The sequence below is a fragment of the Engystomops pustulosus genome, chromosome 2, assembly GCF_040894005.1.
Source record: "Engystomops pustulosus chromosome 2, aEngPut4.maternal, whole genome shotgun sequence".
NCBI lineage: Eukaryota > Metazoa > Chordata > Amphibia > Anura > Leptodactylidae > Engystomops > Engystomops pustulosus.
In genome coordinates, this window is record NC_092412.1 from 203,151,039 (window position 1) to 203,165,094 (window position 14,056).

The 14,056-nt window shown below is 43.8% G+C and overlaps 1 protein-coding gene across 4 annotated transcripts in view; it reads right to left on the minus strand.

Moving 5' to 3' along the window:
* Positions 1-14,056, minus strand: part of STS (steroid sulfatase) — a 137,073-nt gene that overhangs the window by 65,556 nt on the left and 57,461 nt on the right. For all 4 annotated transcript variants that reach the window (XM_072137852.1, XM_072137853.1, XM_072137850.1 and 1 more), the window contains one exon: positions 4,171-4,307. In XM_072137852.1, the coding sequence (XP_071993953.1) occupies positions 4,171-4,307 (137 nt within the window). The remainder of the gene's footprint in view (positions 1-4,170; positions 4,308-14,056) is intronic.

Below are 14,056 nucleotides of genomic sequence, written 5' to 3' on the forward strand. Positions count from 1 at the left end.
TCTATAACATGCTGCCAGCAGATTACACTGAGTCTTCATGGAAGTAGGTTAACTTTAAGTCACTAACAAAAACCTAATTAAAGAATAATTACAGTTTATCATCATGGTCACATTAAAACTCCTATAGGACACCAATGATGAGGCTTGAAAAAATTTAGGAGGGGAATATGTAAATATCTTAATTTGTTTTTCATTTATAGCAATGAGCGCAGATTAGCTGAAGCATGACAATGTACAACTGACAGCTGATAACTGAACTGGGAAAGATAATTAACATATGGCTGATACATTTCCTGGTGTGGGAAAAAAGTGTCACAGAGATAATAGCCACAAGCTGTGACAAATAAAGATTACAGCAGACACTGGGCAAAGAGAGGTCAAATCCTATGCAATATGTAGATAGAGCAAATCTAAAGATTCCAGGTGACATTAACTTTAAATCCTTTACCGAATTTTAATGCTTTATAATGGTCAATCCCAAGTTACAATCAAAGAGAATAATCTTTGGCTCCAGGGCATGAGCTGTCACTACCATGTCCAAAATGAATATGTTCTAATAACAAACAGCAAAAACTCTCCTCCCTTTTTCTATAACTCCACCAGTTATCTTAGACTAACCTCATTTATAATTCACTCCTGACAATTCCATCTCCAAAACTTTTCCTGAACTGCATTATTTTTTTTAGGAATGGGCTACCCTTAATATTGACATGCAATCCCTCTACCCATGGTAGAAGGTGTTTCCTGAAACTTCTTTTTAGGTCGACCTATGAAATACTGATTTTAAAAATAACTTTGTCAGCATTCTAAGTTATTCTAAAACTTTAGACAAATTTAATTCACATTACCCTGCCAGATGCATGTGTTGTGTTATGAAGGTGAGAGCGAGGGGCTGCTCCCTCTACTCCACACTATCCCCCTCCCTTTCCTGCCTGCCCAGTACACATGACAGGAAGTGGGGAATAGTGAGGTAACTGGATGATTATGGAGGACAGGAGACTGACACAGGCACACAGGCTGCTACAGCCACTTCCCTCCCTCCAGGACTCACTACAAGCTGCTGGCAGGGAGCCAGGTAATGTTAATTAAAATTATATGAAATTAGCAAAGCATAGTATATTGTAACCTGTTACCAGCTAAAAATAGCTTTCCCGGTGACAGGTTTTCTTTAATGTTTATATTTGCCCGCCCGAATCTATCTTTTCTCCATTATACTACCCTTACAATTCTGTTAGATCTTAATCTCTTTATTTAGAAGTAGCCAAAAAACTCCATGCACTCAAATGAACATCATATCCGTGCATTTGCAGATATTAGCTTGTAATGCAAACTGCTTGGCTAGTAACTGCCAACTGATGACAACTTGTATGTTTAAACAATGGAAAGAATATTGATAGGTTTCTCAAATCTTCTGGGGAAAAAAAAATCAAGAAATTAAAATGTGTTAAATAGGCTAATTGCAAATTATTTCTCAATCACACAAACCCATTTAACATTATATTTATTAAAATTTAGATGGAATTACTAAGTCAATAACATTTGAAAATAGGGAGTCTAGAGATAATATAATCATAATTCACAGTGTTACGTTTTGTCAAGAATGTAATGGAAGAATGATAAATATATCCATACACAATTTAACCCCCTTCAGCCAATTACTATGTAAATAATAGTTCACACAAAAGCTCTGACAGTGCAGCCCTTTCAATGCATCATAATTACTCATAGCTACACAATAAAGCATCTCTTTTGCCACCAGCCCAAATTATCTCATTTTTTTTCTGCATCAACATGTCACTAAGCAATCCAATTTTGTGACATGTCAGTCAAGCAGACAAGGTTAGATATATTTCTTCTGATTCGCGTGTTCACTCATTCTTTCCTGTATTATCACCTGTATCATCTGCCTTCAGTTTTTGACAAGGTCAAATGTATGGTTTAATTTTTCCCATATCACAGTTCAATAATTTGACTTGTCTACGAGTTAACAAATGCACTTTTAGACACCTACTTATAGGTTGTCAAAGAGAATCCTAGGAAAAAAATATATATCCAGTACCATACCCTTTTCTTCTAATATGATATGATCAAATTATGGTTTCACAGATTGAATGGTGCTTTAATGTCTGTAACACCAATTCTTCATATTTATTAATTTTATCAGGGCACAAGTCATATTTAAAATTTCACAATATATATAAAGTGGTAAATAAATAATGATAGTCCAGGAAATGCTATAACAGTGTTTTGTAGTAAACAACAACAATAACAACTTCTAGAAAAAACCACTCTCAAAATATCTAAGTACAGATTTTTACTCGAAAAGAGTCAACCAGCAGGTTTGACCATAAAAAACTGGAGGCAGTGTTAGGTAAAAGGCATTGAGATCTATGTAAGTGTTATTAGTAGCAGCAGCAAGGCTGTGATAAATTGCTTTATATTCCAGGATTGTAGCTGTACTTGGAGTACAACAGGGGTATTTTCTGCATTATTTCTCTGTATTGAGCTGCTCAACAATAATAAGTAAGTCAAAAAGTAAAATCAGTAAGGAGAGGCCACAGAGCAGTTTAACACAGAAAGCTAAGAACATAGCTGTAATCCAATATTGTGATAATTTCTATGCAAACTGAAAGCCAGGCTATGACCTCTAGGTCTGTTTTATATTAAATGTAAGGGCCCCTTTAATATGAGAAGTCTAACAGATTGCCCCTCAGTGCGCTGCCTTGCAATATAGAAGTACTGCAATGTATGATCCAAGCAGTCAAATGATCTCATGCAAAAGTCCTATAGATGGAGTAAAAAAATTGGGAGTAAAAATTGGGTACAAACAAATACAACTACACATAATAGTTATCAAGCATAAGATCCAACCATTTTAATTTTTGCATTATTTATATTGTATGGTAAGGGAATGAAAATAAATAAATTACAATGCAATGGCATCAATAAAAGAAAAACTTGTTCAATAAGTTACATGACCTCCAAAAGCAATTAAAATCTACAGACCTTCCACAAAAAAAGCCCTAATACAACTACATTGACAAAAGAATAAAGAACATTTAGCTCCTAGTATAAGGAAAGAGAAAAATACAAATAATGGGTTAGTCACAAAGGAGTAGATAACATGCACAATATGCACATACGGTCCTATATTTAGAGCATTATAAAACTTCATGAATAGTGTCTGGGTTTTCTGTTATATTCTCCATTTTAGGAGAAGGTACACAGACAATCTTCAGTTAACCTTCCATTCCGTCGAGACTTCCATAACACTTTTACTTTATAACCCTCAGACAGTAAGATTCCTGTGCTCACGTCAGCACATGTCCATGCCCGTTTGAAGTTCACCAATGACCATCTGGATGATCCAGTGGATGCATGGGAGAAGATCATTTGGTCAAATGAGACCAAAAAATCATCTGTGTTTGGAAGAAGAAGGATGTGTACAACCCCAAAAAGTAGAAAATCTTTGGACAGAGCTGAAACTCAACGTTTCCATTCTGCAGCCCAGCCCTGCCTACCTGGTCAAGAATAGGGGTGAACGGACCCTACTAAATTCAAAGTTAACAATCCTGTCTGGATAAGAGTACCGAACCCAAAGCCCTGAAACTCGATCGGTGCCAGCACCACTTTCTTTTATACTGTGGCTGGCAAAGCTGGTGCATGTTTATGCCTTAACCAACCGTGGCACACGTAAGCTGACATTTTGAAGAGGATCCCCATGATATCATATGGAAGCACCGATCCTCTTAAAAATGGGTGGAATGGATGCAACGCGGCTGGTAAAAGCTGACACACATTGCTGAGTGGGTGGTGTTTAGGGCAAAACTTGCAACTTTGTGGTTTTGACCCACTCAACACTAGACAAGAACTACAGGAAACATCTGATCTCTGTAAATGGAAAACAACGGTTTCTTTGCCAAAGTTCTGTTTCCCTATTCTATCACACACTTATTTCACACTATAAAATGCTAATTAGTAATTTAAAAATAATACAATTTAATTTTCTGGATTTTAGTCTAGATTTAATTGCGGAACTGCTGAAAATTATCAAAATACCATTGTAACTTCACTTATGTAAGGGGTCAAAGAACTTTATGAACTGAGCCTAACAGGTAATATTACTTATTGTATATCTTGTTTTAAACAGCTAAATGATTATGCACATACCTATGCTCCAGTCTACTTCTTCAACAGCATCTCCATAAATTCCATGCTTGCTTTTTCCTCTAAATGTAGCGGAAGCATAAAGAGCTGTGTGTACTTGAATGTAGGATATGTATAGAAGAAAGGGCTTGTTTTGGTTCCTGAAAAAAATAAAAATGACAAGAATACATAACATGTAAAAATTGTGTCTCCAGTCAATAAAATATACTTGAATATCAAACAGAAGGTTGTGAAATCTATATAATTAGCAAATTCTATATTCTGTCTCAACAATAGCAAATGTCATGGAGAGGACTGGAACGTAGGATTTCATGTTATCGGAAAAAAATACCAGAGAACATAGAAAGGAAAATGATTAATTGTGTTGTTGAAAAGTGATGTATTCACATGTCATGAGATTTCTAATACATCTGCAACTTTACGCGGATAGAAAGGCTGTTTTCATATTGCAAAAAACATGGGTGCACTTTAGCATCTATTTTATGGATGCAACATCTGGACAAGTCAAGCTTAGAATCTTAAGTTCATTTCAATTTTTCTATGCTCCTTTATGATAAACCACTTCAGAAAATGATTTAAACTTATATTCAGTTTGTTGTCAGGCAGATTTTTATCAATGGCTGCATTTGATGCTAATATTTTTTATCTAATTACGAAAACTGTCAATAAATGGGATACAAGATCCAAACTTATTGTGGTATGCTGCTGTTCCAGTTTGGCCTTGTATGTTTAAAGGGGATGTCCCATATTTCAAAGTTATCCTCTTTCCACAGGACAGCAAAGAGGGGGTAGGGTCAGCTCACTCACGGTTTGTGCCGGTGGATAAAGTCCATAGTTGTGGTGGAGGGTGCTCGGATGAGAAATTCCACAGGATTGGTAATAACTGATAATTGAGGCCATGACAGTTGAGACCCCTGAACAATCATAATAATGTGACCCATAGCAATTCAGAGAATGGGGTCCAGTTCTCGCTAATGGTGGAGCCTGTGTCCTGCCACTCCATTCAATTGTAAGAGTGTCACATATTGCTGAGCACAGTGTTATGATATCTACTCACTCCAATAGACTGATTGCTGTGCTGGGCAATGGAATGGAGTGGCTGGATGTATCCTCATCTACTAAAAATAAAAATGAAGCTAAGTCTACATTAGGTTAAGATGCTTAGCATTTAACACTTAACAATGAAGCATGTGGACTGCCATCTATTAGGTAATACTTGAATGTTAGCATAATTTGTTTGAAAGTGAGGATGTACAGCAATACAAAACGGTAATGTTTCTTTTTTCTAGAAACCGTGTCTTGCCTCCCACAAGGTATTAGCACTCTGTACGACTCATGTTACCTTTTTAAGGTCTTGATAGCCATTACATTTTTTCTCTTAAAGGAAACCTGTCAGCAGAAATTGATCTAATAAGGGACTACTAATATGTTGCCAAGCAGCTGAAAACCTTCCAGAACACACCATGAGTGTGACTATGATTATATTCACCCACACACCATGGACAAGCTTTGAAAAAAAAAAGATTTTATTTATTTATCCTGGAATGCTGGAATATTTTCTATTTTTTCTACAATTTGGCACCTGCTTTGTGGCATAAGTCTGTGCACTTTTTGGACAAGTGAGGGTCAGAAAGAGACATCAGTAACCAGATCTCCTGAAGTCCGATGCACAATGTCAATGACCGAGAAGGAGGTGTTTAGAGTTCCCGACCTTGACTTCAGTGTTAAACTCTCCACCTCCTTGACTTTATACAGCTAATTTACATCTCACTTCAAAGTTGATTTGCTGGATGATGCCACCACACTATGCCGTGAAAGAAACAAAAACTAGAAGGTGTTATGCTGTTTGACAATATACTTCTAGTGTTTTATTAAGTCATTTACTTTAATAAGTGAAATAACCATACTTGATTAAGAGGACTGGATAGTTGAAAGCTTGCATGCAAGATTATCATTTGGTCATCCATTAAAACTAGAGATGAGCGAACACTAAAATGCTCGGGTACTCGTTATTCGAGACGAACTTTTCCCGATGCTCGAGTGCTCGTCTCGAATAACGAACCCCATTGAAGTCAATGGGAGACTCGAGCATTTTTCAAGGGGACCAAGGCTCTGCACAGGGAAGCTTGGCCAAACACCTGGGAACCTCAGAAAAGGATGGAAACACCACGGAAATGGACAGGAAACAGCAGGGGCAGCATGCATGGATGCCTCTGAGGCTGCTTAATCGCACCATTATGCCGAAATTATGGGCAACAGCATGGCCATGACAGAGTGACAGAATGAAGCTAGATAGCATGTAAAACATCCAATAATTGACCCTGACACTATAGGGGACGGCATGCAGAGGCAGAGGCAGCGGCAGCAGGCTAGAGAGTGGCATGGCGACATACCCTAATTGGACTCAGGCTTCAAACCAATGGGTGTCAGAGAGGAACCAAAGGAGGTGAGCAAGAAGCGCTCAAATAATATCGGTACATGATAAAAGTTTGCCAGTATATTTTGTGGATTACACAGCAGGGTGGCGACAAAGTTAACATGGAAGCCATGAAAACAACCCAAAATTCTGCCTGACACAGCTCGTTTGATAAGGGGACCATGTATGCTTACAGTTCATGCCAGTCGCTGCACTGGCTGCCAGTCTCCTTTCGAATACAGTTTAAAATAATAATAACCCTCATCCATAAAGCTCTGTATAATGCTGCACCCCCCTACCTCTCCTCTCTTATCTCAGTCTATCGCCCAACCCGTGCTCTTAGATCCGCCAGTGATCTTAGATTAACCTCTACCCTAGTGCGGACCTCCCACTCGCGTCTCCAAGACTTCTCTAGAGCTGCACCAATTCTATGGAATGCTCTGCCCTGGACTATCAGACTAATACCTAACCTCCAAAGTTTCAAACGTGCTCTTAAAACCCATTTCTTTAGGCAAGCCTATAACACTCATTAACTGCATGAAGTTTTAACTCTTCTACTAACCCGTCCTGTGTCGTCCTCCCATCTGTTATCCAGCAACCAACAGGCACCAGACTTCTCTGCAGTCCCATTCACCCTGGACCTGGTATATAAGATGACGGCTGAGTGGTTCAAGCGACAGCAATTCCATTTATTATATTTTTTTCTATTCCCTAAGAAGAATGGCTTGACCATTAAATATTCTTTTACCTCGTGTTACCCCATCATCTTCATAAACCGTAAGCTCTGGCGAGCAGGGACCTCACTCCTGTTGTTCCATACAAATGTTGTGCTCTGTTACATTACATTTGTATTTGTTTCCTATGATTTGTAAAGCGCTACAGAATATGATGACGCTATATAAATAAAGATTATTATTATTATTATTATGGAGGCAGTGAACTAGTAGTAGATTAAAGGTGCTGCAACTATGTTAGTTGGATCTTGGGATGGAGCTGGCGCTCTGCAGCCAGGCGAGCTTTTGCCAATCCAAGCCCCTGTCTCTAGGCTACTCCCCAAACAGCACTTCTAAGAACCTTTTGTATAAGATCAAGTGTAGTAGCGTTCTTATAAGTTTAGGATATGGCGGGTGAGGGGAATGTAAACAGATGCGCAAGAAGCGCTGAAATAATATCCCTAAATGGTAAAAGTTTGCAAGTATATTTTGTGGATTACACAGCAGGGTGGCGACAAAGTTAACAACTTTGATGTGGAATGCCCTGTAATAGCTCTTGGGCGGTGTGCCTTTTATCGCCTAGGCTCAGCAGTTTCAGCACCGCCTGCTGTCGCTTAGCGACGGCACTGCTGCTGTGCCTAGAGCTACCGACTGATGGCGCCATGCCCACGGATGGTAATTCGGAGGAGGAGGAGGTGGAGGAGGGGTGGGAGGAGGTATAGTAGGCCTTTGAGACCTGGACCGAGGTAGGCCCCGCAATTCTCTGCGTCGGCAGTATATGACCAGCCCCAGGGTCAGACTCGGTCCCAGCCTGCACCAAGTTAAGTGTAGTAGCGTTCTTATAAGTTTGGGATATGGCGGGTGAGGGGAATGTAAACAGATGCGCAAGAAGCGCATGATGCGCATGGAGCTGGCGCTCCGCTGCCAGGCGAGCTTTCGCCAATTCAAGCCCCTGTCTCTAGGCTACTCCCCAAACAGCACTTCTAAGAACCTTTTGTATAAGATCAAGTGTAGTAGCGTTCTTATAAGTTTAGGATATGCCGGGTGAGGGGAATGTAAACAGATGCGCAAGAAGCGCATGATGCGCATGGAGCTGGCGCTCCGCTGCCAGGCGAGCTTTCGCCAATTCAAGCCCCTGTCTCTAGGCTACTCCCCAAACAGCACTTCTAAGAACCTTTTGTATAAGATCAAGTGTAGTAGCGTTCTTATAAGTTTAGGATATGCCGGGTGAGGGGAATGTAAACAGATGCGCAAGAAGCGCATGATGCGCATGGAGCTGGCGCTCCGCTGCCAGGCGAGCTTTCGCCAATTCAAGCCCCTGTCTCTAGGCTACTCCCCAAACAGCACTTCTAAGAACCTTTTGTATAAGATCAAGTGTAGTAGCGTTCTTATAAGTTTAGGATATGCCGGGTGAGGGGAATGTAAACAGATGCGCAAGAAGCGCTGAAATAATATCCCTAAATGGTAAAAGTTTGCCAGTATATTTTGTGGATAACACAGCAGGGTGGCGACAAAGTTAACAACTTTGATGTGGAATCCATGAAAACAACCCAAATTTCTGCCTGACACACCTCGTTTGATAAAGGGACGATGTATGGAGGCAGCTATATGGACGACTTTTGGAGGTAGCAATGGAGACAACGTGTGGAGGCTGCTATGGAGACAATTTAATTTGGATAGTGCCTGTATGTGGCAGTCCCAAACATTTTTCAAACCAGAGGAGCAGGTAGGTGGCCCTCCAGTAAAATGGAATAGATTGAGTGCCTGTATGTGGCAGTCCCAAAAATGTTTCAAACCAGAGGAGCAGGTAGGTGGCCCTGCAGTAAAATGGAATAGATTGAGTGCCTGTATGTGGCAGTCCCAAAAATTTTTCAAACCAGAGGAGCAGGTAGGTGGCCCTCCAGTAAAATGGAATAGATTGAGTGCCTGTATGTGGCAGTCACAAAAATGTTTCAAACCAGAGGAGCAGGTAGGTGGCCCTGCAGTAAAATGGAATAGATTGAGTGCCTGTATGTGGCACTCACAAAAATTGTTTCAAACAGAGGACCGGGTAGGTGGCCCTCCAGAAAAATTAAATGCATGAAGTACTATAGCAAGAGCCAGTGGGCCCTGTCAAAAAATAGCCATTTTCCTCTGCTTTACTGTACAAAGAGGAGGAGAAGGAGGAAAATGAGGAGGAGGAGGAGTGGATCAATTATTCAGGTTGAGCTTCCTTCACCTGGTGGAGATTGGAAATTCTGAGAAATCCAGCCTTTATTCATTTTAATAAGCGTCAGCCTGTCAGCGCTGTCAGTCGACAGGCGTGTACGCTTATCGGTGATGATGCCACCAGCTGCACTGAAAACCCGCTCGGACAAGACGCTAGCGGCAGGGCAGGCAAGAACCTCCAAGGCGTACAGCGCCAGTTCGTGCCACATGTCCAGCTTTGAAACCCAGTAGTTGTAGGGAGCTGTGTGATCATTTAGGACGATGGTATGGTCAGCTACGTACTCCCTCACCATCTTTCTGTAAAGATCAGCCCTACTCTGCCGAGACTGGGGACAGGTGACAGTGTCTTGCTGGGGTGACATAAAGCTGGCAAAAGCCTTGTAAAGCGTACCCTTGCCAGTGCTGGACAAGCTGCCTGCTCGCCTACTCTCCCTCGCTACTTGTCCCGCAGAACTACGCACTCTGCCGCTAGCGCTGTCAGAAGGGAAATACTGTTTCAGCTTGTGCACCAGGGCCTGCTGGTATTCATGCATTCTCACACTCCTTTCCTCTGCAGGGATGAGAGTGGAAAGATTTTGCTTGTACCGTGGGTCCAGGAGAGTGAACACCCAGTAATCGGTGCTGGAATAAATTCTTTGAACGCGAGGGTCACGGGATAGGCAGCCTAGCATGAAATCTGCCATATGCGCCAGAGTACCAACGCGTAAGAATTCACTCCCCTCACTGGCCTGACTGTCCATTTCCTCCTCCTCCAACTCCTCCAACTCCTCTTCTTCTGCCCATACACGCTGAACAGTAAAGGACTCAACAATGGTCCCCTCTTGTGTCTCACCAACATTCTCCTCCTCTTCCTCCTCATCCTCCTCCACCTCCACCTCCTCCGATATGCGCTGAGAAACAGACCTGAGGGTGCTTTGGCTATCAACAAGGGAATATTCTTCCCCTGTCTCTTGTGACGAGCGCAAAGCTTCCGACTTCATGCTGACCAGAGAGTTTTTCAACAGGCCAAGCAGCGGGATGGTGAGGCTGATGATGGCGGCATCGCCACTGACCATCTGTGTTGACTCCTCAAAGTTACTCAGCACCTGACAGATATCAGACATCCACGTCCACTCCTCATTGTAGACTTGAGGAAGCTGACTGACCTGACTACCAGTTCTGGTGGAAGTTGACATCTGGCAGTCTACAATCGCTCTGCGCTGCTGGTAAACTCTGGATAACATGGTCAGTGTTGAATTCCACCTCGTGGGCACGTCGCACAACAGTCGGTGAGCGGGCAGTTGGAGGTGGCGCTGCGCTGCCCTGAGAGTGGCAGCATCTGGGCTGGACTTCCTGAAATGCGCACAGATGCGGCGCACCTTCGTGAGCAAATCAGACAGATTGGGGTATGTCTTGAGGAAACGCTGAACTATCAGATTTAACACATGGGCCAGGCATGGCACATGTGTCAGTCTGCCGAGTTGCAGAGCCGCCACCAGGTTACGGCCGTTGTCACACACAACCATTCCCGGCTTGAGGTTCAGCGGTGCCAGCCACAGATCAGTCTGCGCCGTGATGCCCTGTAATAGCTCTTGGGCGGTGTGCCTTTTGTCGCCTAGGCTCAGCAGTTTGAGCACCGCCTGCTGTCGCTTAGCGACGGCACTGCTGCTGTGCCTAGAGCTACCGACTGATGGCGCCGTGCCCACGGATGGTAGTTCGGAGGAGGAGGTGGAGGAGGGGTGGGAGGAGGAGGAGGCATAGTAGGCCTGAAACACCTGGACCGAGGTAGGCCCCGCAATCCTCGGCGTCGGCAGTATATGAGCAGCCCCAGTGTCAGACTCGGTCCCAGCCTCCACCAAGTTAACCCAATGTGCCGTCAGCGATATATAGTGGCCCTGCCCGGCAGCACTCGTCCACGTGTCCGTGGTCAGGTGGACCTTGTCAGAAACGGCGTTGGTCAGGGCACGGATGATGTTGTCTGACACGTGCTGGTGCAGGGCTGGGACGGCACATCGGGAAAAGTAGTGGCGGCTGGGGACCGAATACCGAGGGGCGGCCGCCGCCATGAGGTTGCGAAAGGCCTCGGTCTCTACTAGCCTATAGGGCAGCATCTCCAGGCTAAGCAATCTGGAGATGTGCACATTAAGGGCTTGGGCGTGCGGGTGGGTTGCACTATATTTGCGTTTCCGCTCCAGCGTCTGGGGTATGGAGAGCTGAACGCTGGTGGATGCTGTGGAGGATCGTGGAGGCGACGATGGGGTTTTTGTGGCAGGGTCCTGGGCAGGGGGCTGACTAGCAGCTGACACAGGGGAAGGAGCAGTGGTGTGCACGGCCGGAGGTGAACGGGCTTGTTGCCACTGAGTGGGGTGTTTAGCATTCATATGCCTGCGCATACTGGTGGTAGTTAAGCTAGTAGTGGTGGAACCCCTGCTGAGCCTGGTTTGGCAAATGTTGCACACCACAGTCCGTCGGTCATCCGGTGTTTCCTTAAAGAACCTCCAGACTTCTGAAGATCTAGCCCTCGCCGCAGGAGCCCTCGCCACGGGAGCTTCACTAGTTGACACATTTGGCGCTGATGCACCAGCTCTGGCCCTGCCTCTCCGTCTGGCCCCACCACTGTCTCTTCCAACCTGTTCTGGTCGAGGACTCTCCTCCGTCTCAGAAGCACTGTGTTCACCCGGCCTCTCAACCCAGCTTGGGTCTGTCACCTCATCATCCTCCGATCCCTCAGTCTGCTCCCCCCTCGGACTTCCTGCCCTGACAACAACTTCCCCACTGTCTGACAACCGTGTCTCCTCATCGTCGGACACCTCTTTACACACTTCCACTACGTCAAGAAGGTCATCATCACCCACAGACTGTGACTGTTGGAAAACCTGGGCATCGGAAAATTGCTCAGCAGCAACCGGACAAGTGGTTTGTGACTGTGGGAAGGGTCCAGAAAACAGTTCCTCAGAGTATGCCGGTTCAAATGCCAAATTTTCCTGGGAGGGGGCAGACTGGGGGGGAGGAGGCTGAGGTGCAGGAGCTGGAGGAGTGGCGATTTCGGTGACATGGGTGGACTGCGTGGAAGACTGACTGGTGGTGGACAAATTGCTCGAAGCATTGTCAGCAATCCACGACATCACCTGTTCGCACTGTTCTGGCCTCAACAGTGCTCTACCACGAGTCCCAGTAACTTCAGACATGAACCTAGGGAGTGTAGCTCTGCGGCGTTCCCCTGCTCCCTCATCAGCAGGTGGTGTCTCACCCCGCCCAGGACCACGGCCTCTGACCCCTGCAGTAGTTGGACGCCCACGTCCCCGCCCTCGTCCTCTACCCCTAGCCCTCGGGTTAAACATTTTTAAAATGAGAGTTATAACTTTATTTTTTTTTTTACTTTTTTTTGTTTTTTTTTGTGTTTTTTTTTTTTTTTGTGTTTTTTGTTTTTTTTTGAGTTTTTAAAACCAAACAATGCTATCCTATTGCAATGGCTATTTTCTAGCCAAGTATCAAAGCACACTACTATGCCAGATGAGATGACACTGAGTTAGTGCCTAATTGAAATCCAACCCCTACTAAATTTTCCCACTTCGGTCTTTGCTATGGATATGTGCGTCACTAAGCGCAGAACACAGCGGTCGCAAGTCTCACTACAAATTGCTCAGAATTGGCTAGTACATGCACTGCAGAAAGTACAGCCACCAGCAGATCAACCAGAAATCAAATATATAGAACGCTACTGTATGCGTAAGTAAGCTCTTTGTATTCTCCTATGGCTATTTTCTAGCCAAGTATCAAAGCACACTACTATGCCAGATGAGATGACACTGAGTTAGTGCCTAATTGAAATCCAACCCCTACTAAATTTTCCCACTTCGGTCTTTGCTATGGATATGTGCGTCACTAAGCGCAGAACACAGCGGTCGCAAGTCTCACTACAAATTGCTCAGAATTGGCTAGTACATGCACTGCAGAAAGTACAGCCACCAGCAGATCAACCAGAAATCAAATATATAGAACGCTACTGTATGCGTAAGTAAGCTCTTTGTATTCTCCTATGGCTATTTTCTAGCCAAGTATCAAAGCACACTACTATGCCAGATGAGATGACACTGAGTTAGTGCCTAATTGAAATCCAACCCCTACTAAATTTTCCCACTTCGGTCTTTGCTATGGATATGTGCGTCACTAAGCGCAGAACACAGCGGTCGCAAGTCTCACTACAAATTGCTCAGAATTGGCTAGTACATGCACTGCAGAAAGTACAGCCACCAGCAGATCAACCAGAAATCAAATATATAGAATGCTACTGTATGCGTAAGTAAGCTCTTTGTATTCTCCTATGGCTATTTTCTAGCCAAGTATCAAAGCACACTACTATGCCAGATGAGATGACACTGAGTTAGTGCCTAATTGAAATCCAACCCCTACTAAATTTTCCCACTTCGGTCTTTGCTATGGATATGTGCGTCACTAAGCGCAGAACACAGCGGTCGCAAGTCTCACTACAAATTGCTCAGAATTGGCTAGTACATGCACTGCAGAAAGTACAGCCACCAGCAGATCAACCAGAAATCAAATATATAGAACG